Source organism: Cherax quadricarinatus, chromosome 18, assembly GCF_038502225.1.
Source record: "Cherax quadricarinatus isolate ZL_2023a chromosome 18, ASM3850222v1, whole genome shotgun sequence".
Lineage (NCBI taxonomy): Eukaryota > Metazoa > Arthropoda > Malacostraca > Decapoda > Parastacidae > Cherax > Cherax quadricarinatus.
This window is the reverse complement of record NC_091309.1, coordinates 3,310,740-3,336,312: the sequence shown is the minus strand read 5'-3', so window position 1 is coordinate 3,336,312 and position 25,573 is coordinate 3,310,740. Positions and strand designations below refer to the sequence as shown.

General features: G+C 36.9%; 1 protein-coding gene across 1 annotated transcript in view; it reads left to right on the top strand.

Annotated features, from left to right (window-relative positions):
- Positions 1-25,573, top strand: part of Flo2 (flotillin-2) — a 95,275-nt gene extending 69,702 nt beyond the window's left edge. Inside the window, exons 4-11 of the mRNA XM_070086081.1 lie at positions 219-337; positions 4,984-5,097; positions 6,754-6,873; positions 8,325-8,432; positions 9,173-9,286; positions 12,455-12,631; positions 13,104-13,250; positions 14,757-25,573. Coding sequence (XP_069942182.1) covers positions 219-337; positions 4,984-5,097; positions 6,754-6,873; positions 8,325-8,432; positions 9,173-9,286; positions 12,455-12,631; positions 13,104-13,250; positions 14,757-14,831 — 974 coding nt within the window. The 3' untranslated portion in view covers positions 14,832-25,573. The remainder of the gene's footprint in view (positions 1-218; positions 338-4,983; positions 5,098-6,753; positions 6,874-8,324; positions 8,433-9,172; positions 9,287-12,454; positions 12,632-13,103; positions 13,251-14,756) is intronic.

Below are 25,573 nucleotides of genomic sequence, written 5' to 3'. Positions count from 1 at the left end.
GTATATGCATATTTTAGGCCTAGCTCTATTACTCAATATATGATAGTGTAAACATGTTATCAGGCTTTTATATGCATTTGAAAGTGAAAAAAGTCTATGATTCACTTTGCAGCACTTTTCACTTTACAGCAGTAGCCCAGAACCTAACCTACTGTATAAGTGGGGCCCTCCTGTAATTGATTATGGAGAATTTCCTCTATCCATTTCTATTTCCACAGCTACATTGACAGTTGAAGAGGTTTACCAAGATCGAGACCAGTTTGCTCAGCTTGTCCGAGAAGTTGCTGGCATGGATGTGGGCAGGATGGGTATTGAAATACTCTCTTTTACCATTAAAGTAAGTCATAATTTAGTCATATAGACGTACAGGACCTTTGCTAATAATACTCTATAGGTAGTAGGTTGGTAGACAGCAACCACCCAGGGAAGTACTATCGTCCTGCCAAGTGAGTGTAAAACGAAAGCCTGTAATTGTTTTACATGATGGTAGGATTGCTGGTGTCTTTTGTCTGTCTCATAAATATGCAAGATTACAGGTATGTCTTGCTACTCTACTTACACTTAGGTCACACTACACATACATGTACACGTTTATTTATCCACACTCATCTAAGTTTTCTTTGATTTTATCTTAATAGTTCTTGGTCTTATTACTTTTCCTTTTATATTCATGGGGAAGTGGAATAAGAATTTTTCCTCCGTAAGCCATGCGTGTTGTAAAAGTCAACTAAAATGCCGGGAACAATGGGCTAGTAACCCCTTTTCCTGTAAAGATTACTAAAAAGAATAATAAGAAGAAAATTGTCAAAGTGGGAAGTCTGAATGTGTGTGGATGTTGTGCAAATGATAAGAAAGAGATGATTGTGGATGTTATGAATGAGAAGAAGCTGGATGTCCTGGCTTTAAGTGAGACAAAGCTGAAGGGGGTGAGAGAGTTTCAATGGAGAGGAATAAATGGGATTAGGTCAGGGGTTTCAAACAGAGTTAGAGCTAAAGAAGGAGTAGCAATAATGTTGAAGGATAAGCTATGGGAGGAAAAGAGGGACTATAAATGTATAAATTCAAGGATTATGTGGAGTAAAATAAAGATTGGATGTGAAAAGTGGGTTATAGTAAGCGTGTATGCACCTGGAGAAGAGAGAAGTGTAGAGGAGAGAGAGATTTTGGGAAATGTTGAGTGAATGCATGGGGAGTTTTGAATCAAGTGTGAGAGTAATGGTGGTTGGGGATTTCAATGCTAAAGTGGGTAAAAATGTTATGGAGGGAGTAGTAGGTAAATTTGGTGTGCCAGGGGTAAATGTAAATGGGGAGCCTTTAATTGAGCTATGTGTAGAAAGAGATTTGGTAATAAGTAATACATATTTTATGAAAAAGAGGATAAATCAATATACAAGGTATGATGTAGCAAGTAATGAAAATAGTTTGTTAGATTAAGTATTGTGGATAAAAGGTTGATGGGTAGGCTCCAGGATGTACATGTTTATAGAGGGGCAACTGATATATCGGATCATTATTTAGTTGTAGCTACAGTTAGAGTAAGAGGTAGATGGGAAAAGAGGAAGGTGGCAACAACAAGTAAGAGGGAGGTGAAAGTGTATAAACTAAGGGAGGAGGAAGTTCGGGTGAGATATAAGCAACTATTGGCAGAAAGGTGGGCTAGTGCAAAGATGAGTAGTGGGGGGGGGGATTGAAGAGGGTTGGAATAGTTCTAAAAATGCAGTATTAGAATGTGGGGCAGAAGTTTGTGGTTATAGGAGGGTGGGTGCAGTAGGAAAGAGGAGTGATTGGTGGAATGATGAAGTAAAGGGCGTGATAAAAGAGAAAAAGGTAGCTTATGAGAGGTTTTTACAAAGCAGAAGTGTTGTAAGAAGAGCAGAGTATATGGAGAGTAAAAGAAAGGTAAAGAGAGTGGTGTGAGAGTGCAAAAGGAGAGCAGATGATAGAGTGGGAGAGGCACTGTCAAGAAATTTTAATGAAAATAAGAAAAAATTTTGGAGTGAGTTAAACAAGTTAAGAAAGCCTAGGGAAAGTATGGATTTGTCAGTTAAAAACGGAGTAGGGGAGTTAGTAGATGGGGAGAGGGAGGTATTAGGTAGATGGCGAGAATATTTTGAGGAACTTTTAAATGTTGAGGAAGAAAGGGAGGCGGTAATTTCATGCACTGGCCAGGGAGGTATACCATCTTTTAGGAGTGAAGAGCAGAATGTAAGTGTGGGGGAAGTACGTGAGGCATTACATAGAATGAAAGGGAGTAAAGCAGCTGGAACTGATGGGGTCATGACAGAAATGTTAAAAGCAAGGGGGGATATAGTGTTGGAGTGGTTGGTACTTTTGTTTAATAAATGTATGAAAGAGGGGAAGGTACCTAGGGATTGGCAGAGAGCATGTATAGTCCCTTTATATAAAGGGAAAGGGGACAAAAGAGATTGTAAAAATTATAGAGGAATAAGTTTACTGAGTATACCAGGAAAAGTATACGGTAGGGTTATAATTGAAAGAATTAGAGGTAAGACAGAATGTAGGATGGCGGATGAGCAAGGAGGTTTCAGAGTGGGTAGGGAATGTGTAGATCAAGTGTTTACATTGAAGCATATATGTGAACAGTATTTAGATAAAGGTAAGGAAGTTTTTATTGCATTTATGGATTTAGAAAAGGCATATGATAGAGTGGATAGAGGAGCAATGTGGCAGATGTTGCAAGTATATGGAATAGATGGTAAGTTACTAAATGCTGTAAAGAGTTTTTATGAGGATAGTGAGGCTCAGGTTAGGGTGTGTAGAAGAGAGGGAGATTACTTCCTGGTAAAAGTAGGTCTTAGACAGGGATGTGTAATGTCACCATGGTTGTTTAATATATTTATAGATGGGGTTGTAAAAGAAGTAAATGCTAGGGTGTTGGGGAGAGGGGTGGGATTAAATTATGGGGAATCAAATTCAAAATGGGAATTGACACAGTTCCTTCTTGCTGATGATACTGTGCTTATGGGAGATTCTAAAGAAAAATTGCAAAGGTTAGTGGATGAGTTTGGGAATGTGTGTTAAGGTAGAAAGTTGAAAGTGAACATAGAAAAGAGTAAGGTGATGAGGGTATCAAATGGTTTAGATAAAGAAGAATTGGATATCAAATTGGGGAGGAGAAGTATGGAAGAAGTGAATGTTTTCAGATACTTGGGAGTTGACGTGTCGGCGGATGGATTTTTGAAGGATGAGGGTAATCACAGAATTGATGAAGGAAAAAAGGTGAGTGGTGCGTTGAGGTATATGTGGAGTCAAAAAACGTTATCTATGGAGGCAAAGAAGGGAATGTATGAAAGTATAGTAGTACCAACACTCTTATATGGATGTGAAGCTTGGGTGGTAAATGCAGCAGCGAGGAGACGGTTGGAGGCAGTGGAGATGTCCTTTCTAAGGGCAATGTGTGGTGTAAATATGCAGAAAATTCGGAGTGTGGAAATTAGGAAAAGGTGTGGAGTTAATAAAAGTATTAGTCAGAGGGCAGAAGAGGGGTTGTTGAGGTGGTTTGGTCATTTAGAGAGAATAGATCAAAGTAGAATGACATGGAAAACATATAAATCTATAGGGGAAGGAAGGCGGGGTAGGGGTCGTCCTCGAAAGGGTTCGAGAGAGGGGGGTAAAGGAGGTTTTGTGAGCGAGGGGCTTGGACTTCCAGCAAGCGTGCGTGAGCGTGTTAGATAGGAGTGAATGGAGACGAATGGTACTTGGGACCTGACGATCTGTTGGAGTGTGAGCAGGGTAATATTTAGTGAAGGGATTCAGGGAAACTGGTTATTTTCATATAGTCGGACTTGAGTCCTGGAAATGGGAAGTACAATGCCTGCACTTTAAAGGAGGGGTTTTGGATATTGGCAGTTTGGAGGGATATGTTGTTTATCTTTATACGTATATGCTTCTAAACTGTTGTATTCTGAGCACCTCTGCAAAAACAGTGATAATGTGTGAGTGTGGTGAAAGTGTTGAATGATGATAAAAGTATTTTCTTTTTGGGGATTTTCTTTCTTTTTTTTGGGTCACCCTGCCTCGGTGGGAAACGGCCGACTTGTTGAAAAAAAAAAAGTTCTTTAATAATAAAATTCTTAGTAATAGAGGAGATAAGACCAAAATCCAGATAAGTGCAATAGGTATGTATATTGAGTTATACTTGATACAAGTTATGTAGCTTACTTGAATATTATCTCAAGTGGATTTTGAGGCTGGAGCAACGTCACACACTCACTACCAATCATCACCATCCTTGCCATTACCACCACCCTCACCATCACTCACTATCACCACACTCACCATCATAACCCTCACTATCTCCCTTACCACCACTATCACCTAAAACTCTTGCCATCATCCTTTCCATCCACTGCCTTTCTCATCACCACCACCCTCCTCATCCCCATCCCCCCCTCCCATCCCTATTACCTTCCCCATCACCACCACACTAGGCCATGGGGTAGTTGTCCCCAGAAGCATCTTTCAAGTATCACTATCCTTGCCACCACCCTCATCCTCGACACCACCACCTCCGCTACTCTCACTCTTCACTATCACCATGTCAGTGCTTGCCACTATCATACATTAATTTGTAATAATTTTTAACAAGGTCTCTTAATACATTTTAGAATTTTCACTAGTTCATCAAGTTTAGGTAAGTCGGACAAAAAATATTTTACCACTTTGACTCTCCAATACACTTTATAATCTTTTAATTTTATTATTCTGCAGTTCATTGAATCATTGATAATGTTCTCATATACTGAATTTGATGTATTTTATTTAAATAAGAATATCTCTGTGCCTCTGGCAAGACAGTGATAGTGCGAATGATGGTGAAAGGAGACGACCAGTGTGTTAAAAAAATAATTGTGATTATATTGACCTATATGGGATGTATAAGAACTGCACTTGATAGGCTGTTAACATTTTTCTTAGTAGACTGAGTAATATAGTGGTGTAATGAAAATACTTGCCATACAGGATGTGTATGACCGTGTGGAGTACTTGTCATCTTTGGGCAAGTCTCAGACAGCAGCCGTCAAGAGAGATGCAGACATAGGTGTAGCTCAGGCCAACAGGGATGCCGGTATTAGGGTAAGTTTACCACACTCAAAAATTGACACGACAGTGTTATTTCATTTTTCATTGTTACTCCTTTTTTTTTCCTATATTCAGGTAAAAAATACTAAGAAGGGCTTTGGAAAGAAAATTAAGCCTATAGTACTCGCCCCCATCTTATTCCTTATCCTCATATCAGACATAAACAGAGATATACACCACAGCACCGTATCATCCTTTGCGGATGATACTAGGATCTGCATGAGGCTGTCATCTGCTGAGGACGCGGTTAACCTCCAAGAAGATATAAACAAAGTTTTCCAGTGGGCAACGGTAAACAATATGATGTTCAATGAGGACAAATTCCAACTACTCCGTTATGGAAAACTGGAGGAGATAATAACTAGAACAGAGTATACTACTGACTCCGGCCATACAATAGAGCGGAAAAATAATGTACGGGACCTGGGAGTAGTAATGTCTGAGGATCTCACTTTCAAGGATCACAACAGTGCCACGATCGCACGTGCAAAGAAAATGATAGGATGGATAATGAGAACTTTCAAAACGAGAGATGCCAAGCCCATGATGATCCTTTTCAAATCACTTGTTCTCTCTAGGCTGGAATACTGCTGTACATTAACATCTCCATACAAAGCAGGTGAAATCACAGATCTAGAGACTATAGTTGGTGATATATCCCCCTCCCCCTTTTAATTTTTGTGTGCACTTCTACTCTGGGAAAAAGTAATTCATATTGTACGTATATCATGTAAGATGATGAGCAAACAAGCTCAAACTTTTGACTTCTTCTGACTCGCAAACTTCTTGTTTGTGTAGCATTTGATGCCCATAATATATTTTTTATTTTTATCTTGATAAATGTTGTACAATGTTTTAATGAGGTCTACCTTGGCATGCCCTGTTTGAAGTACAGTGGGGCCAGTAGGCCTGCTGCAGTGTTCCTTCTTTCTTATGTTCTTATGAACCTCAGTATGCGACCTTGATTCATTCCAGAAGGCTGTTCAAGTGCCGCTCCGTTTGAGTATCGAACAAGTTCTTCCCAAACAATTTTCTGTTTGGTTGGCTGTTACCACTAATCGTTGTAGGCCCCATGGTGATTTATTTATACAAGTAATACAAAAAACACCAAAAAATGCGAGGAAACACGAAATAATTTACAGCAAAGTGCTGGCAGGTCGTATTTGTTTGGTCGAGTGCTGAGCTTTGTTCGAATAGGGAGCGGATTGTATAGTGAGATTCCACTGTATTGTTCTTCCTAAATTTGAGTTGACTGGCACACTTTCAATCATCCAACATTAGATGAAACCTGTATACCAGACATAAGGAAAATAAATAAAAATAAAATTATTGTATTAAAGTCTCTACTACTGGGTTTTTGAATTATTGAAATATATTGAATTTAAGCCTAGGGAGAAGTATTATACAGAGTCAAGAGTATCATTGTGCATCAGGTTAATAATATTTTGTATACATCATTTAAAGTTTTTAAAAATATATTTTTGTTTGATGATATAAATGATGAAATTGCTGTGTTGTTGAAAGTAGTAAGGCTAAGATTGTCTTTTTCTATTTCATTACCACATTGGTTTTATTTCCATTTTGTCCTAAAGCACTCATTATATTAGCTTTATTATTTGATGAATAATGCTTTTAATTACTTAAATATAGGAAGCTGAGTCCGAAAAAACTGCAATGGACGTGAAGTACAACACTGACACAAAGATTGAAGATAATGCCAGAATGTACAAACTCCAAAAGGCCCAGTTTGACAGAGAAATTAACACTGCGGTAAGTGTGTAAAACTTTTATTGCTATTGCAAAAGTCTTATAAGGTTTCAAGGCTCATAGAATTATATTTTTTATTTGAGGTTACTGTCTAGATGACGGTTTTGAGGGTGATTATTTTATAACTAAATGTGAGGCAAAAAACGTTATCTATGAAGGCAAAGAAGGGAATGTATGAAAGTATAGTAGTACCAACACTCTTATATTGGTGTGAAGCTTGGATGGTAAATGCAGCAGCGAGGAGACGGTTGGAGGCAGTGGAGATGTCCTGTTTAAGGGCAATGTGTGGTGTAAATATTATACAGAAAATTCAGAGTGTGGAAATTAGGAAAAGGTGTGGAGTTAATAAAAGTATTAGTCAGAAGGCAGAAGAGGGGTTGTTGAGGTGGTTTGGTCATTTAGAGAGAATGGATCAAAGTAGAATGACATGGAAAGCATATAAATCTATAGGGGAAGGAAGGCGGGGTAGGGGTCGTCCTCGAAAGGGTTGGAGAGAGGGGGTAAAGGAGGTTTTGTGGGCAAGGGGTTTGGACTTCCAGCAAGCGTGCGTGAGCGTGTTAGATAGGAGTGATTGGAGATGAATGGTACTTGGGACCTGACGATATGTTGGAGTGTGAGCAGGGTAATATTTAGTGAAGGGATTCAGGGAAACCGGTTATTTTCATATAGTCGGACTTGAGTCCTGGAAATGGGAAGTACAATGCCTGCACTTTAAAGGAGGGGTTTGGGATATTGGCAGTTTGGAGGGATATGTTGTGTATCTTTATATGTGTATGCTTCTAAACTGTTGTATTCTGAGCACCTCTGCAAAAACAGTGATAATGTGCGAGTGTGGTGAAAGTGTTGAATGATGATGAAAGTATTTTCTTTTTGGGGATTTTCTTTCTTTTTTTTGGGTCACCCTGCCTTGGTGGGAGACAACCGACTTGTTGAAAAAAAAAAAAAAAGCGAGGCATGCCAGATAAACATGTACAGGTTCTATATTAATATTTGAAAATGGCTAAAGTTTCAAGTTACAAATCTTCACTGAATGTTGCAAGTCTTTCCCATTGTTTGAATTTCCAGGACATGTATCAGAAAAGTTTTATTGATTAAAAAAATTTTTTTTTTAATGTCCTTCATTAAGTGGGTTGAGTGGTTGGTGTTTGGTGGAGCAAAGTAGACTAGGACTCAGTGCCCTCCTGGAATGGCAACTAAGAGTGAGTGAGGCTCAATGTTTTTTTATAATCACCCTTCCTGGGTGGAAAATGGCCAATGAGTTTCATTACCTGGACTGTGAAAATTTTTCAAAATGCACAAAAGGTTAAGAGGAACTTCCAAAGTGTGATATCTCACTGTATTTACGTAGTCACTTCAAGTAGACAGAACATGAAATTTTAAACTGAGATTTTTATGTAAATATTAATTTTTTGAATTACAGTATATAATACTTATTAATTTGTTAATTATTTCAGAAAGCAGAAGCCCAGCTAGCTTATGAACTCCAGTCAGCAAAAACACGACAGAAAATCAGAAATGAAGAGATTGCTATTGAAGTTGTGGAGAGGAGAAAGCAGATTGAGGTAACCATTGTATATGAACTGTAGTTTTCTGTTCATCAGTCATGCTCTGTTCCGGTTTAAGTTAAGTTTATTACATTCTCTCAGATGGGATTATAAAATTGTGACTGTCTTATGAAATATATACAATATATGAAACTAGATGATTAAAGTTTGAACACCAGTATATAAATGGAGGAATATTTCTAGTTTAGATAATTCATTTCATTGGTAATTTTCACATTGTCTCACCATTTGCTGGTCTGTTATAAATATACTGAATACTGTATATTTATTAAGATTGTCATTAATTTATTATTATAATACTGTAAACTGTTACATATCACACTTAATTGTACCTCTGTCTTGTTCTGCTTTTTTAGTTGCTGCTATGTATATATTTATTATTTATATTTGTTAGAACAGAATTCTTATTTTTCAGTGGAAGCAAGTCATGACATCATGTAAAATATTTCAGTAGATGTTTAAAGTGCTACACTTCTAAAAGTCTCTGTCATATAAATGTGGCCTAAATTTTATGGAATGGTATTTATGAGGCTGCCTGCCTTTCAGAAAAAAAATTTTCATAGGGAGAAAGTTGTCAGATCTGAAATTAATAAGTACTGGTAGCTTTGTCTAGTAATGTTTTGCAAGACTCGTCTAAATTAAATCTCATAATCGACCCTATAATTAATTTGTTGATAAAACTTTTGTCTATTGATAATGCTGCATTAAAAATTATACACTATTTATTCCTGATCTAGGTTGAGGAGCAAGAAATAAAGCGCAAAGAGAAAGAGTTAATAGCAACTGTACGCCTACCTGCTGAAGCTGAGAGTTACCGTGTGGAAACTATAGCACAAGGTAGACGTACACAGGTAAGATTATAAATCTTCAGTGAAAAATGTTGCACAGTACAGATATATTTAGGTATGATACAAGTCTTATTTATTTACTACTTGGGTTTTCTTCTATCAGTGGAAACCACTATAAAAGGATAGACACAATCAGGGAAAATTAGAATTACATTATGTAAATAGCAGCAGGTAAGATGGGAGTTACTATGAGGAAGCCATCATAGTTCAGCACAAAATTTAGAACAATTAATATGAGAACTTAATCAATGTACTGATGTATTTTACTTACACAGTACTGTATATCAACCGCCCAGGGAGGTACTACCGTCCTGCCAAGTGAGTGTAAAACAGAAGCCTGTACGTACTTGTTTTACATGATGGTAGATTGCTGGTGTCTTTCCTCTGTCTCAAAAACATGCAAGATTTCAGGTACGTCTTGCTACTTCTACTTGTACACTTAAGTCACACTATACATACATGTACAAGCATATATATACACACCCCTCTGGGTTTTCTTCTGTTTTCTTACTAGTTCTTGTTCTTGTTTATTTCCTCTTATCTCCATGGGGAAGTGGAACAGAATTCTTCCTCCGTAAGCCATGCATGTTGTAAGAGGCAACTAAAATGCCGGGAGCAAGGGGCAAGTAACTCCTTCTCCTGTATAAATTACTAAAAAGAGAAATTTTCGTTTTTCTTTTTGGGCCACCCTGCCTCGGTGGGATATGGCTGGTTTGTTGAAAGAAGAAGAAAGTACTGTATATAGCAAAATAATTTTGGTCTTTCTAATCATAAAATTTAAAATAATTGGAAACTTCCATTCATGATACTGTGCAAAACAAAGTACAGTTAACCCTCTCATTAACGGATTTTGGCAATTTCAGACAAAAAAATTAGCTGGACAAATGTTTTAATTGGACAAAATGGACAAAAGTCCGCAGTTCCACATTTTGTTTGTAGTGATAGTGCCCAGTTGTCTTCCGAAGTATCAGGCCAAATCTGTTAACTCCAACGTTTGTCTGGTATGGGCCAAAGTGACCACAACCAGGACTTACCCATTTTCGTTGTTCTCTTGTATAGGCCATCCATCCCAGTTTATTGTTTCTGCTCACTCATACATACACTCATTATTCAGTCTCTAATTTTCCTTAGATTGTAGTAATATAGTAAATGCAGTTAGCAATGGCTTCAAAAGCAAAGGTGGTGGTGCCAAGAAAAAAAATTTTTCTGTGTTAGGAAGAAATTTGAGTCTGGTGACTCATTGGCACTGATATTTACATTAATGGAGCTTTACAGCTCCTCTGAGTCAGATTTATTCTGAGTCAGATTTATTCTGTTAGTGATGACTTAGAATGAGTCATCACTAACAGTCACAGCAGTTTACACCTCATCTCTCCTCCACAAAATGGTAAGCAAATTTACTGTAAATTATGTAAAGCACCATAAAATTACTATACAGTGCAGTACCTGTAGTACTACTACAGGTTACTGGTTGTCTTCTGCATCAGCAGACCAAGTCTTCTATTTCAGAAGACAACTTGACAATCATGAAATAATAATTTCATAATTTGAGAGTTGCAGACAATCAGCATTATCATACACCCCCTCCTCCTATTAGTTCAGTAATGAGCTTTTATTGTATTATAAAGTGTGGGTGGGGATGTTGTGGTTAGAGGGTAATCTGATTGTGATGTCAGTACATCTCTGGAAAGATGGTATCTGAATGTATAATGATGAATGCATTTTCTTTGGGTCACCCTGCCTTGTTGGAAGATGGCCTGTGAGTTGAAAATGTAGAAAACATATCTTTACACTGTATCAGATTGAGGTAGCAAGGCATAGGGCTGATTGCCAGTAGCATATAAGAGTAAATGAACTATTCACTTTTTTTATAACAATTGATGTGGAGGTCTTTTCAACTAGTTTATGAATTGGTGAAAATATTGCTGTGGATAGTATGCTGGTGTGATAGTATGAGTTTACTGTAATATTATTTGAGTGTAGGTGGTGTCCTCAAAAACCTGTATAGGTATATATTTAACATAAATTTCACTATAGAATAAATACATTAAGAGTAAACCCTCATAATGACACCCATCTTTGAGATTAATAGCAAATATCTTCAGGGGAGGGGTTTGGGATATTGGCAGTTTGGAGGGGTATATTGTGTATTTTTATATGTATATACTTCTAAACTGTTGTATTTTGGGCACCTCTGCTAAAACAGTGATTATGTGTGAGTGAGGTGAAAGTGTTGAATGATGATGAAAGTATTTTCTTTTTGGGGATTTTCTTTCTTTTTGGGTCACCCTGCCTCCGTGGGAGACGGCCGACTTGTTGAAAAAAAAAAAAAATCTTAGTGTTTTGCTCCAGAGCTGTGGTGGCTATGTAAACCAGTGTAGCCTTGTAAGAGAAATCGTGTAGTTTTTTTGCATTTTGTCCCTTTTGAAATAGTACAATTTATCCTAGCAAATGAGGCCTAAAGGGCATCATGTGGTGAGGATTGTGGTAATGCAAAGGCTAAAAGAAAGACTATTACTTAAGACACCAAAATGGCCAAATTATGTTGGCATGATGCTCAGGAGAAACCAGGTACAGTCACAAGAGGTCTTGCTTTTTTCTATACAAAAATGTTTACCATTCATGCTAAATATGATAGTGACAAAGTGCTCACAATGTAAATCTTGACTTCTGCCATAGGCTAACTCGCACCCTTAGTAATTTGGTGTAGGCATTGAAAGACTTCTCATTGTTTGACTAGAGTACCAAAATCAACAAAATATACCTCTTAACTTGTTGGTTATTCTGGTATTATAACTACATTGATGGCGTATTGCTGAGAAACATTTTCCCAACTCATGAGAATAATGTTAATTAAAAACAAAGAGAACAGTTTGAGTGATGTAAAATATGCAATACAATGTCATTAATAAATAATAGTGTGTGGAAAAACTGGCCAGAAACTGTCAGTGACTCCATGGATCCAGACATACTGGTTGAGTCATGGACCTCACCAGGAATACTGGATTTAAATACAGTAGTGTGGCTGATGTATCTATATCCAATTCATATCTACTGGCAAGTACTTCCTCACTCCATAAATGTGTAAAATAGGGAATTGTTGATCAAGATAATGATGTATTCATAATGATGTATTATTTCCCATTTACTTATTCAATTACTTGGTTGTAGACCGTGGAAGCAGCCAGGGCTGAAGCTGAGAGGATAAGACGCATTGGAGAGGCAGAGGCTTATAGTGTGGAGGCAGTTGGTAAGGCAGAGGCTGAGAGCATGAAGCTGAAGGCTTTGGCTTATAAACAGTATGGAGAAGCTGCGATTATGTCGATGGTATTGGATAGCCTACCTCAGGTATAGAACTTAGTTACATTGTATGCATTTTTTTAATGAATGACATTCATATTAGTGAATATATTGATACTAATTTATGTCTAGACAGATTAGTTAAATTTAATATTCGTTTGAAGTTGATGTAATTAGTCCTTACTATTGAACTTTCAGTGAGGTCATCTGTGACTTGTCTTAAGGCAATGCAGCAGTAATTTTAATTTTGTATTAATATTCTGTAATATCAGCATGCTCTTGCAACTTCCATCCTGCTTATTCCATCCTGCTTATTGAATATACTTTGTATTCTTCAAAGAAAACTTAAGAAATCTGAGCCTTAAATATTGCGTGGGTATTATGTGCATATCCTGTATTATTATATTGTAGTTGTCTCAAAACTCATTTCTGTTACACTGAGTTTGTGCTATATTGCAGTTACAAGTACATACCTCTAGGTTTATTAAAATAAAAATTAACTATTTTTATTAATGTTCAGATTGCTGCTGAAATTGCAGCCCCATTGGCAAAGACCGAGGAAATTGTGATGGTTGGTGGAGGGGATACCATGAGTAATGCTATAACAAAGTTATGTGGTGAGCTTCCCCCTGCTGTCCATGCTCTTACTGGTGTTGACCTCTCACAGGTAATTGTCAAGAGTTTTTTGCATTGACTGCAGTCAAATTAAAAGTATTTAAAAATTTAAATAATTATAAATAGAATAAAAATTACATTCAGGTTAAATAACTTAATGTGGATTTTTTTTTTCTTCTTTTTTTTGCATCGATGAATAGCCAAGAATATCTTCTGAGTTTAAAATGTAGCTATAGATATTAAAGGTCTAGGACGGTAAAAAAAAAGTCAGGGAGGATTAAAGACTGAGTATATGATTAGTTCATTGCAAGGAAACAATGATTGCATTTGTTGAGAGATACTGCATTATTCTGTGGGTCTTCAGATTATGGTATGTTTTGTGTGTGTGCATTAAAGAGATGGTATCGGAATTTCTGTACTAGGAGGGCCTTGGGGATGGCTATCCGGATGAAGTGGGGCTAGGAGACTTGTTTTGAGGTAGCAGTATTAATATTACTAGTATTCTTATTATTACTTAGAGGGCTAAAGCTCCCCAAGCTTCCCTTGGTGCTGCCACGGATACAGTAATTTGAAATGAAGAATTGTATTGTATGGGTGGAAGGAGTATGGGAGATCCCAAGAAGGGTTAGAGAGAAGGTGCAAAGGAGGTTTAGCATGGTGGGGGCTTGGGTATCCAGCAGGCATGGGTGAGCAGATTTGAGTCCTGGAAATGGGAAGTACAATGCCTGCACTTTAAAGGAGGGGTTTGGGATATTGGCAGTTGGGAGGCACTTTTGAACTGTCATATCTGAGCACCTCTGCAAAGACAGTGATTATGTATGAGTGAGGTGAAAGTGTTGAATGATGAAAGTATTTTCTTTTTGGGTCACCCTGCCTCGGTAGGAGATGACCGATGTGTTGAAAAAAAAAGTGTAGACAAGTGATTTTTAGAATTTGATGAAGTGTGTGCAGGGCAATATTTATACAGGGATTTGGGAGAAACTGGTTAGTCTCACTTAGGCTCTGAAGATGATAATTAGTGCTTACACTCTCCATGATGGGTGGGAATGTTGCCTTCACAGTGTCATTAGGATTATGATATCTGCACATTTCTGAGAAGACAGCAACTGAATGAATAATGGTGATTGTGTTTCCTTTTGGTTACCCTACCTTACTGGAAGACTGTTTATGTGTTAAGAAGAAACTGCATTGGTTATGAATACAATAGTTGGAATATTATAGATAGATGGAAACTGTAATGTATAGTATTTGTTGTGAGATGATATATGTATTTATTATTTCTGTTGTGTCTGAGTGCCTCTGCAAAGGCAGTAATTATGTGTGAATGATGGTGAAAGTGTTGAATGATGATGAAAGTTTTTTCATTCTTTTTGGGTCACCCGGCCTCAGTGGGAAATGACCGTGTTAAAAAATATATTACGTATTTACTTTAAAACCGCTTGTATATTTATTTTGTCATTGTATTACTTGGTGAATAAATTTTAAGATAAATTACTTGATAGGAATAGATGGGTAGTTAACTGTGAATAGTTATTAATGGGAGGAATTGTGTTTGCAGATGCTATCAGCACTTCCAGGAGCCAAAGTCACACAGTCGACGGTTCAGCAACGAGTCGCACCCACTGCTGTTTAACAGCATCAACAGATGCATAAACTTAGTGCCAGCAATGAGGAGACAGAAGTCAGACTGTCTTGAAAGACATTGTGGAAATCACATTTCATTCTTGTATTTTAATGTTTATTGAAATTACACTGTATCATAACAATAAGATGCTGTTCTCAAGATAAACACAAACATTTTGAAAGTCATACGAGGATGTGCACATTCATTATTAAATAGGTCACTTTAATGCAATCATGTCTTTTCTGCCCATTATTGAGATGCCAGATGATTTTCAAAGTACTGTATTTTTATAAGACTCTTTAAGGGAAATAAACTTTTTTAAGGAAGTCCAATTTTTATGTGTTTACCTTGTTTAAATGCTGTATGATCAGTTAGCTTCAAGAGATTATAAAGTTTATTTGAATGTTTTATGTAGGAATAGTTAATGCAAATACAGTAAAACCTTGATATAACGAACTTCCTATATAATGCATTTCAGATATACTGTAAAGGACAAAATATTTGGAAGGACAAATGTTCGACACAATGAACTAAGTCTGCTGCATGAAGGTTTTGTCTGTTAGTAGTAGTGTGTGTCTGGTACACTCCCCATTCAATGGACCAAGTCATCTGCATCAAGTTTTTGTTCACAGTATCTCTATTCTCCCCGTACAACAGACCAAGACCACTGCATCAAGTTATGGTCCATAATGTGTGTGTGTGTCGAGTAGGCTATCCATACAACAGACCATATTCACTGCATTGAACATTTTGATTCAATAGAGTTTTGTTGAAACTGACACCACATTTTCTGTATGAGTCAGTTATATCAGGGTTTCACTGTAGCTCATTATAGTTTAGTAAATATTTCAAAGTATTAAATTTTACCATTAGCCATTACCTGAAAAAAGCTGTTATTTTATTTTCTGTATTTTGTTAATGAAGAAATTATAACTTATATTCTGTTTACTTTAGAAAATATATTTTTATGTATGGTTTATGTTTCACTCCTTAGTTCATTGATTTGTCTTGTACATGATAACACCTCATTTAGATCTGATGTTGGCATTGCAATTCTTAGATGTCCTATATGTTTGTTCTCATCAGTGTCATATAGGCCGTTGGCCTAGTCATATAAAGGATGATAATTAAAATCCTCTATCCGAGGAATTACACGTTTAATTTTAAGTCTCCTGTCATTCTTTTAATTGATATAAAGTTATAGCTAAATTTGTAGTAGAATTATATATTTATCTGAAGTCAGACTGCGCTTTGTAATTTTTTATTAATATGAAGTGTGAAATCATTACAAACTTGTATATTAGGTTATCAATGAGGGGGAAATTCAATGAAAATAAGACACTCAGTTGTTGCTCTGTGTGTTAACTCATTTCCTGCTGACTCCCTCTTACTCTTTGTCAGTATACAGAAAAATATATGCTCTCATACTTCAGACAGTCTTGTATTTATTTTAGATAGTGTTTCTTCAGTTTAGTGTTAAAAACTTCAAAAATAGATATATTTCTTAGAAAAAAGAACACGGTATATTGTTATCGTTCCTAAAAACTTAGAGGAAAATGTTAGGATATTTTAGCACAGACAAAGAAATAATCAGAATTTAACTTAGCTACTGCATATGCATTTATTGGTTGTTACAAAGCACCAAATTCCGTACCTTATTAGGAATACGGGAAAATTTATTGACAGATATTCCATAATTTTAAATTAATTGCCAAGTGAAATATGAAAGTACATAACCATGGTGGGTGTTTAATATAAAGGATCTGTAAAGAAGTAGATTGTCCATCATGTGATGTTTTTTTTTAATTTACTAGCATACGATTCCTCACTAACTACAATAAACTCATGTTAAAGATAAAGTAAACTAGAAAAATTTTCCAAGCATATCATGAGAGGGAATTAAAGTTAGTTTCATGATGGTATGACACCTGTTGCTGTGAGACAGAATCACTTTAAATGGTACTTCATAAAATTAGAAATAAGGTAATAAATGTGAGTGCAATACTCAAGAAGTGTAGCTGACTAGTGTTAGGTTAGTAGCAGATGACTGATCACCTCACAGCTGCCTCACTAGGTTAGTAGCAGATGACTGATCACCTCACAGCTGCCTCACTAGGTTAGTAGCAGATGACTGATCACCTCACAGCTGCCTCACCTTCATCTTTGCCATCTACCTGAATTAATAATGTGGCAAATGCAGCAGCTGCTTCATTATCATCATGGTCATCTACTGCTTCAGATTCTGTATTCCTAGAGCATCCACCATCTCTCATATGTGACACATATTTGTTTAGCCAAGAGAACTCTTGGCTTTCACTGCCAGCTGTTGTATGCTTTTTATATACTTGTACACATTGTATAATTACTTGACTTTGTTATTTTATTACTAGATTTTGTTTGTGTATGCTGTACATGTGCTAGGTTTATGTTCAGAATAATGAGGTGTATTTACTCTGTTTATTACTTTCTGTAAATAAAAAATACCCATTAGTGCTTCTTGAAAGAATGTGTGTCAGAGAACATATAAGTGAAACACTGAATTGATTGAAATTTAAAACTAATTACAGTCATTTATTATTCATATGCATTTTGAAAACTTTTTGCATTCTTCTGTGCTGCTAAATCTTTTTGTATTAATTTATTAGGAGTACAGTTTTACAATCCAGTGCATTGTATCACCCAGTAGTGATACTTTAAGTAATGGAGATGATTAGTGTTAATTCTTCCTTTCAATGAAATTACGTTTACCTGGAGAGAGTTTACCTGGAGAGAGTTTCGGGGGTCAACGCCCCCGCGGCCCGGTCTGTGACCAGGCCTCCTTAGGTCAGTGTCCCAGGATGCGACCCACACCAGTCGACTAACACCCAGGTACCCATTTTACTGATGGGGAACATAGACAACAGGTGGAAAGAAATACGTCCAATGTTTCTACTCTGGCTGGGAATCGAACCCAGGCCCTCACCGTGTGAAGCGAGAGCGTTAACCACCAGGCCACGTAAGTGGTAATTCAATCAGTATCAGGATGCTAGAGATTTGGTGTGGAAATACCCATGAATATTAATTTACAATTACCATCCGGAGATTTTAATGTGCATGGAGCAAATATTCCATAAGTCATTGTAAATCAGTCATGATGTTGGGCTGCTAAGGAACTTCACTTGTTATGTAATCTAGATAATAATTTGAAATAAGAGCAAATCCTGTACAGCTAGTGAGCACAACACTTTTTCTGCTTGCTATAAATGATTTGGCCTCTTCTTCCATCCAATATTTGGTCATCCCTCTGTTGATGACTCCGTTATTGCTTGTGCAGGCGCTGACTGTCACCTCATTACAGTTTCTCTCCAGCATGTGGTCAACTGTGTTTCCCGTTAGGCCACTACGCATGGGTTTAAATTTTCCACTGCTAAAACTCACCAAATTACTTTCGCTAGATGCTCTGTCATCTCCGATCATCCTTTGTACCTCTGTGGCTCACGTATCCCTGAACGTGATATGGTCAGATTTCTAGGCCTTCTCTTTGACCGTAGGTTATCCTGGAAACCTCACGTTACCTCCCTGAAGGCAACTTGTCACAGCCGGCTGAACCTTCTTAAAACCCATGCTCATCTTTCATGGGGAGCTGATCGTCGAACTCTCCTTCGCCTACATTCAGCCCTCATTTTATCGAAACTCGATTATGGTGACCAGATCTATTCAGCGGCCTCTCCTGTTACTCTCTCTAGCCTTAATCCCATCCATCACCAGGGATTACGTTTATGCCTTGGTGCTTTTCGCTCTCCCTGTTGAGAGCCTCTATGCTGAAGCGAATATTCCATCCTTGTCCGATCGCCGTGATGCCCATTGCCTTCGCTACTAATTTCATTCTCATGATCTTCGTAACCTTTACATATATAGAATAGTCACCAATGTCAGTAGACATTCTTTATTTGTTCGTCGCCCCTGTTTACTCTGTCCCTTTTCTCTTTGCCTCCATTTGCTCTTGTCTTCCCTTCAGTTACCACCTTTCTATGTTCATGTAGCATCTCACTTTTCCCTACCCCCCTGGGAAGTTCCAGCTATTCAAGTCTGTTCTTTCTCACTCCCTTACGCGAAAGCCCAACTGCCTACAGTAGCTTCCCGCTCTCTTTTTCTTGACCACTTCCGCTCTCATTCTCATGCCATCGCTGTATACACAGATGGCTCTAAATCTTCTGACAGCGTCGGATTCGCAGCAGTGTTTCCGGACAGTGTCATGCATGGGCATTTATTATCCTCAGCTAGCATTTTTACTGCTGAATTGTATGCTATTCTCGTAACATTTATCCGTATTGCATCTATGCCTGTGTCACCATTTGTGGTTGTTTCAGACTCCATTAGTGCTTTACAGGCTATACAAAAATTTGTAATAAAGTTGGTAGAATTACCGACAATATGTAAAGTAAAAGGACACAAGTGCAACTAATGTGACATTTTATTGTGGCAACATTTCGCTCTCCAGGAGCTAATGGCTTGATAAAGCTCCTGGAGAGCGAAACGTTGCCACAATAAAATGTCACATTAGTTGCACTTGTGTCCTTTTACTTTATGCAAAAATTTGATACACCTCATCCCCTAGTTCTCCGTATCCAACTTTGGTTACGCCGTATCTCTACCAAGCATAAAGATATTGTTTTTGTTGGGTCCCTGGTCATGTTGACGTACAGGGCAACGAATAGGCAGACACTGCTGTGTGGTCAGCAGTACATGACCTTCCAGTTTCATATAGAGGTGTTCCATTCATGGACTATTTTGCTGTAATTGCTACCCACCTTCACACCCGTTGGCAACAACATTGGTCTGTTCTGCTCAATAACAAACTTCATTCTATTAAACCGAGTCTAGGTTACTGGCCATCTTCTTGTCATCAGTGTCGAGGTTGGGAGATCACTCTCTCCCGTCTTCGCATTGGCCACACTCGTCTTACTCACGGGTATCTCATGGAGAGGCGCCCTGTTCCTCTCTGTGGGCATTGTCAGGTTCCAGTATCTGTTAGCCACATTCTGTTGGACTGCCCACTCTATCAACGAGCACGCAGAATTTACCTCCAACGTTGTCTCCGCTCTGCTGCTCTCTCTTTACCTTCCCTTCTTGCTGACGGACCCTCCTTTAATCCGGACTCTCTCATTGACTTTTTGACAACTGATTTACTCCACAAACTCTGATGATGATGCCTTTAGCACTCCCCACAGCCCTTTCTACCTCAATCTCATGCTACCCTCTACCCCTGCACTATCCACTGCCCTGCTGTCCTCCATAACCTACTAATCATCCCTCTCCCTTTTGCCACCCAATACAGTGGACCCCCGCTTAACGATCACTTCCCAATGCGACCAATTATGTAAGTGTATTTATGTAAGTGCGTTTGTACGTGTATGTTTGGGGGTCTGAAATGGACTAATCTACTTCACAATATTCCTTATGGGAACAAATTCGGTCAGTACTGGCACCTGAACATACTTCTGGAATGAAAAAATATCGTTAACCGGGGGTCCACTGTACTGTCACTTCCTTCCCTGCCCTGCTGCCCTGTATGTCCCTTGTGGTTTAGCGCTTATTTTATAATAATAATAATAATAATAATAATAATAATGTACAGTTAGTTATTACTATTGTTGTGTTCAGTAACTGCTAATGTTTACAGTTTTGTATATTTTGTATTGTGCAAGCCTCACTGACTATGTAATGGACAGGGTACAATACTATTGTTTTTATGCTTGTACTCGTAGATTTTTATATGGCACTATTTTATTGAAAGATATGTCAAACTTGATTACAAGGTTTGTCTTTCATAAGTTTATAATTTCACCATATTGAACTGCAGAGGCAAGATGTAGTTCAATTTTTTTTTTATTTTATTATCACACTGGCCGAAAAAGAAAAACTTTCACCATCATTCACTCCATCACCCTTCTGGCAAGACAGTGATGGAGTGAATGATGGTGAAAGTTTTTCTTTTTCGGGTCACCCTGCCTTGGTGGGAATCGGCCAGTGTGATAATAAACTAAAAAAAAAAATTGAACTACATCTTGCCTCTGTATTATATCATGTAAATTCAAGGTAGAAATAAAAAAAAAATCACATTGCTTGGTAGAAGATTGGTTGGTATATTATATCAACCATTTTGAAAGTTGTATATTATATTAACCATTTTGACAATATAATTAGAAAGTACTATAGGCATTTGTTTTTTCTTTCAGTGACATTGTTTTTAACATTGCTTCTACAGGTCACTTTGTGTTCTGCTAAACTAGCCTTAAAATATAATTTTTTCATGCCACATTTTGTTCCCCAATCTTTATTATTGTATTGTGCTCATATTTTCCCCTCTCATGAACAACCTGCATTATTTTCATGCTATAGTTTTGTATTTTGAGGTTCCAGCAAAGCATCCATGGCAGTACGTGACAAAATTTGGTGGGTTGCTCAATTTGGAATCAAACAAAGTTTGCCAGTTCCAACATTGTTCAGTATTGTTACAATCTCGATAAAACAATCTCGCCTCTATCCAGTGGAATTGTTATTACCAGCAGCAAGCTGCTTCATCATGACTCAAGAAATCATAACAACATGATTGAAAACAAACCACAGAACAGGTGGGTTTGAAACCATGGCAAGTGAGTGGTAAAACTCCAGGTCTGGAGTTGTACCACTTGCTCTCCATGGGTTCAAGCCTCACCATTTACTGGTTTGTTTATAATAGTGTTATTATGATTTCACAAGTCATTATGGTGGCTGTGAGGGAACTTGAGCTAGAGTTTGCCACAGCCATGCTGGCAGGAGATTCATCTGTGAAAACTTGCATTTGTGGTTGCAGTGGTGGCCTATGCTAACCTCCCTATGGTGTATAAATATACCTAGTTGGATGAATCTTCTTATAGCCAGCTGGCCCAGTGGCTTACACACTGGCCTGGAGTTTTTTATGACTCACTCGCCGTGGGTTCAAACCCCACCCATACCCTGGTTTATTAGCTCCTTCCTGTTAGTTAAATTTAGGGTTTACCATATAAGTGATATAATATACTCTTGCTCATTTGCTAATGAGGTTACTGGTTTCCTATAATGCAATGCTGCTTACAGTGCCTGCAAAAGAAATTGTCGATGCAGTAGATATAGTCAACTTTATACTGTTTTACAAATGCAATATTAGTTAATAATAGAAGGGGAAATGGAAGAAAAAACTTGTCACTTTCTTTCTTGTAATCTAATGTTGGCTTGTTCAACCTTGAGCTTGAATTACTTGTTGAATTCTTAAAATAATCACTGTTGATTGTGATCCAGTGTCCTCGTGCCAGGGCTAGAACAGAAGCTTTCTCTTTCATAATACACTTACAGGTTCCCATTACGGTCACTGGTAACCAAATAATGTATAAGTTGTCAAACCAGCCAACAAGAAAGTTCAAAATAAAGGATGAGCGGATGAATTTGTAGCCTCCCACAGAAACGTGTGAGCTGCCTGCTGTACAATCAGCCTTGGTATCATTGTACAAGAGAAAACAATGAAACACTGGAATTCATCAATGTTTTTGCAGTATGAGCGTGATGATTTCTTTGCCGGCACTAGTATTGAGGGTAGTATGCAACATTGAATGTCACTGTTTGCTACTGTTTTTTCTATAATTTTCATTCTTTCCTGGTCGGCTTAGCCTCATATTTGTAAGTTAGTTATTTATATATTCATGAAAACAGGAATTTCAGTGTATGCATAAGTCAAAATAAAACTTATTTGTTGCATCTCTTGATATAAATAACATACATGCACATAGTGTTTCTTGGCATAAATTTTCTTATGTTTTCTCTACAAGCACTATTTATGTTGGTTTTGGTTGGTTAGATTATTATCAATAATGAATTGTCATCATTTTGGGTAATGTAGCCATTGGAACATAAAACAATAAATTGAAAAATTGTATTTATAGTGCTGTATGTATGTTACTAAAGTCTGGATGAATGGTTTGTGCAATTTTTTTTTTACTTATCAGATCATATATGTATGTTGAAATTCCTGCGTATAATGAATAAGTATGAAACTAGCTTAGGAATCTGATGTTGAGCTGCTTCCCTTCCCTTCCCTTCCCCTCCAATGAAGGTGGCAAATGGAGTATTAATGATTATGCAAGCAAATGGCAAATATTTTACTTGTGTGATAACTAAATCAACACTCAGTACTGTATTCTTGGCTTTGTCTTAAATGTTTCTGTATGGATTTAATACTTCAAGTTAAAGAAATGGTTGGTAACTGGATTATAAAGGAAGACTATTTTGTGTTGCCATGCTTTGTGTTCATGGGAACAACTTAAAATGCTTCAGCTAGGTAGGTTATATATTTTTGTTTATTTTTTATGATACAAAGTTAATATGGCCCTTTGTTTTTATCCATTAATATATTTAAATAAATTTTAGATATGTGACAGCTGAAATTAATTACTTATCAAGGTCAGCCATTGTTTGAGATCACATAGGCAAGGACTGTATGTTCCCACTTACAGGATAAGCACGGATTCAAGTTTCAGTACAAAGTTTATATTAGTCAAAAATATGTCATAAGATGTTATCCTAGATGAAGGAGCTTAGTTATTAAGAGAATTAATCTCTAACAAATGAGTAATATTTGTTTTAGCTAGTCACATACAACTTTGCTTTGCATATGGTGTATGATTGCCTACAAAACATAACTGTATTCATTGACCTTAGTTGTAACAAAAGGTATGTTCTGATAAATTATAATTTGCTGATGTTACTAGTATTGTATATGGTTAATATTTTATGATGGGTATTAGTGATTGGACTAATGTAACTGTTGATAATATCTGAAGTCAGATCCAAATTGGGTACTGTCGACAGTGGTGAAGAAATAATATACCTTGCAGATCAAGCTTTTTATTAGAACACCCTTTTGCTGTGTAGAACTTTATCAGTTTGATGAGTCTCTATACAGAGTAAAACACTGTCACAATAATAGCTCATTCTGCAATGTGTTTGTCTTCAGTAAATTAAGCTGTAGAAAGGGTTGCTTCTTTTAGTTATAAAATGCTGATGTGACTACATCAGGCAAACTCCTTATGTCTTGGAGAACTGGAAGTCTCTCATGCTTCTTGAAATAGCAAAAGATGATAAGCATTTACTTTTCAAGTTAGTGTAGAAAGTATGGAATCTCTCTGACAAATCTCACCAGTGCCTGTGCAAGTTCCAGTAGTTGACATTGTATTCACTGTTATCACTACTTGTAAACATTTCCAAACTACACTTGCCAGTATTCATGTGACAGTGCTTCAATATGCAAACTGAATTACACTTCAGTCTTATTTATGGCACATATGTATTGCTACATTTCATACATTTATCTTTTAATGTATATTTTACAAGTATAAAGATTCTTAAATATTACACACAAAAAATATTTGACACTTGTCTTTGGATCTTGAACACATTTTTCTTGTAATGGTGGACAAATTTGTAACTTATTTATTGTAAGTGAAACTCCTGTAGTTAACATTCAGGTATTCACAGCAGCTCAAAAGCCATATTATTAGGTAACAATTTTCTATTGTCTTCAGCAGCTGACATTCTGTCAGATTTAAATTATGCTTTCTAGAATGATCCTTCATTTTCTTAACATATATTTTAGTACAGTATATTATAATTTTAGAATTTTTATTGATTTAAGGTGGAAGGAGTCAGTATTTCTGCATATGAATATTTACATTTCTCACAAACTCATCGTTGGTGCCTTCCCATATTATGGGATTAAAAAAATTCTCTAATCCAGAAAATGCTACTTTTTCACTTTATAAATAGTCTACAAATAACTAGATGCCAGTAAGCTAGTTCTGCAAGTGAGAGAATGTGTAACTATCTCTTCACTAGGATGACATTAGATGTTATCACCATTCATGACTGAGACAGTTGCCCATATTCTGAAGCAGCATTTCAAAGTGCTTTAAAATGTTCTATGTATATATGTATGTTTGTTTATGCCTATAGTTGCTGTTTCATATACAGCAGAGGTAATAATTAGCATGTCAAAACTTTAAAACCATGTAAATTTATATTATGTGTACTACTGGCTATAAATATAGGATGCTAAATGACATTGCCACTCAGTCTTTTAGAAAAATACCCATACCATAGTTTTGGGATGAAGGTTTAGTTCATTGAACTACACTGTTTTGTGTAACTTCAGATATTTACAGATTTAATAACATACATATAGCCTTCATTATGTAAGCATGAGTGATGCTCTCAGGTACTTGCTTATTCATTGTCCCTTTCCCTTCAGCACCATGTATTATTAGGTATTACAGAAAAATAAAGTCTTTTGCAAAGACATTTTCCTGGCAAAAGGCTTCACTAGCCATGTGTTGGTTAGGATCCAGGTCTAAATATTGTATGTCTGTAGTTATTACTGTTTGTATGCAACTATAAGCAGAAAAATACTCTTGACAGCTTCTCAGAAAGCATATGAAGAGATTGATGATTCTGATACTTCATATATAGTTTATGATTTTTTTTTTCTTATAAGAAAGTGGTGCAAGAAGTTTAAAAAAAAAATTGTAGGAAGACATGATACTGTGTATTAATTGCATGGCCTCTTAGCACCCCCCAAAAAAAATATGGAAGTTGATGAAAACTTTCCCAATTTGATTTTTAAGAGGATTTAATCATGTATCCTTTCACATGTCATTATTTTCCATGTATCTATTCATGGTATTAAACAGAATCACCAGAAAGAA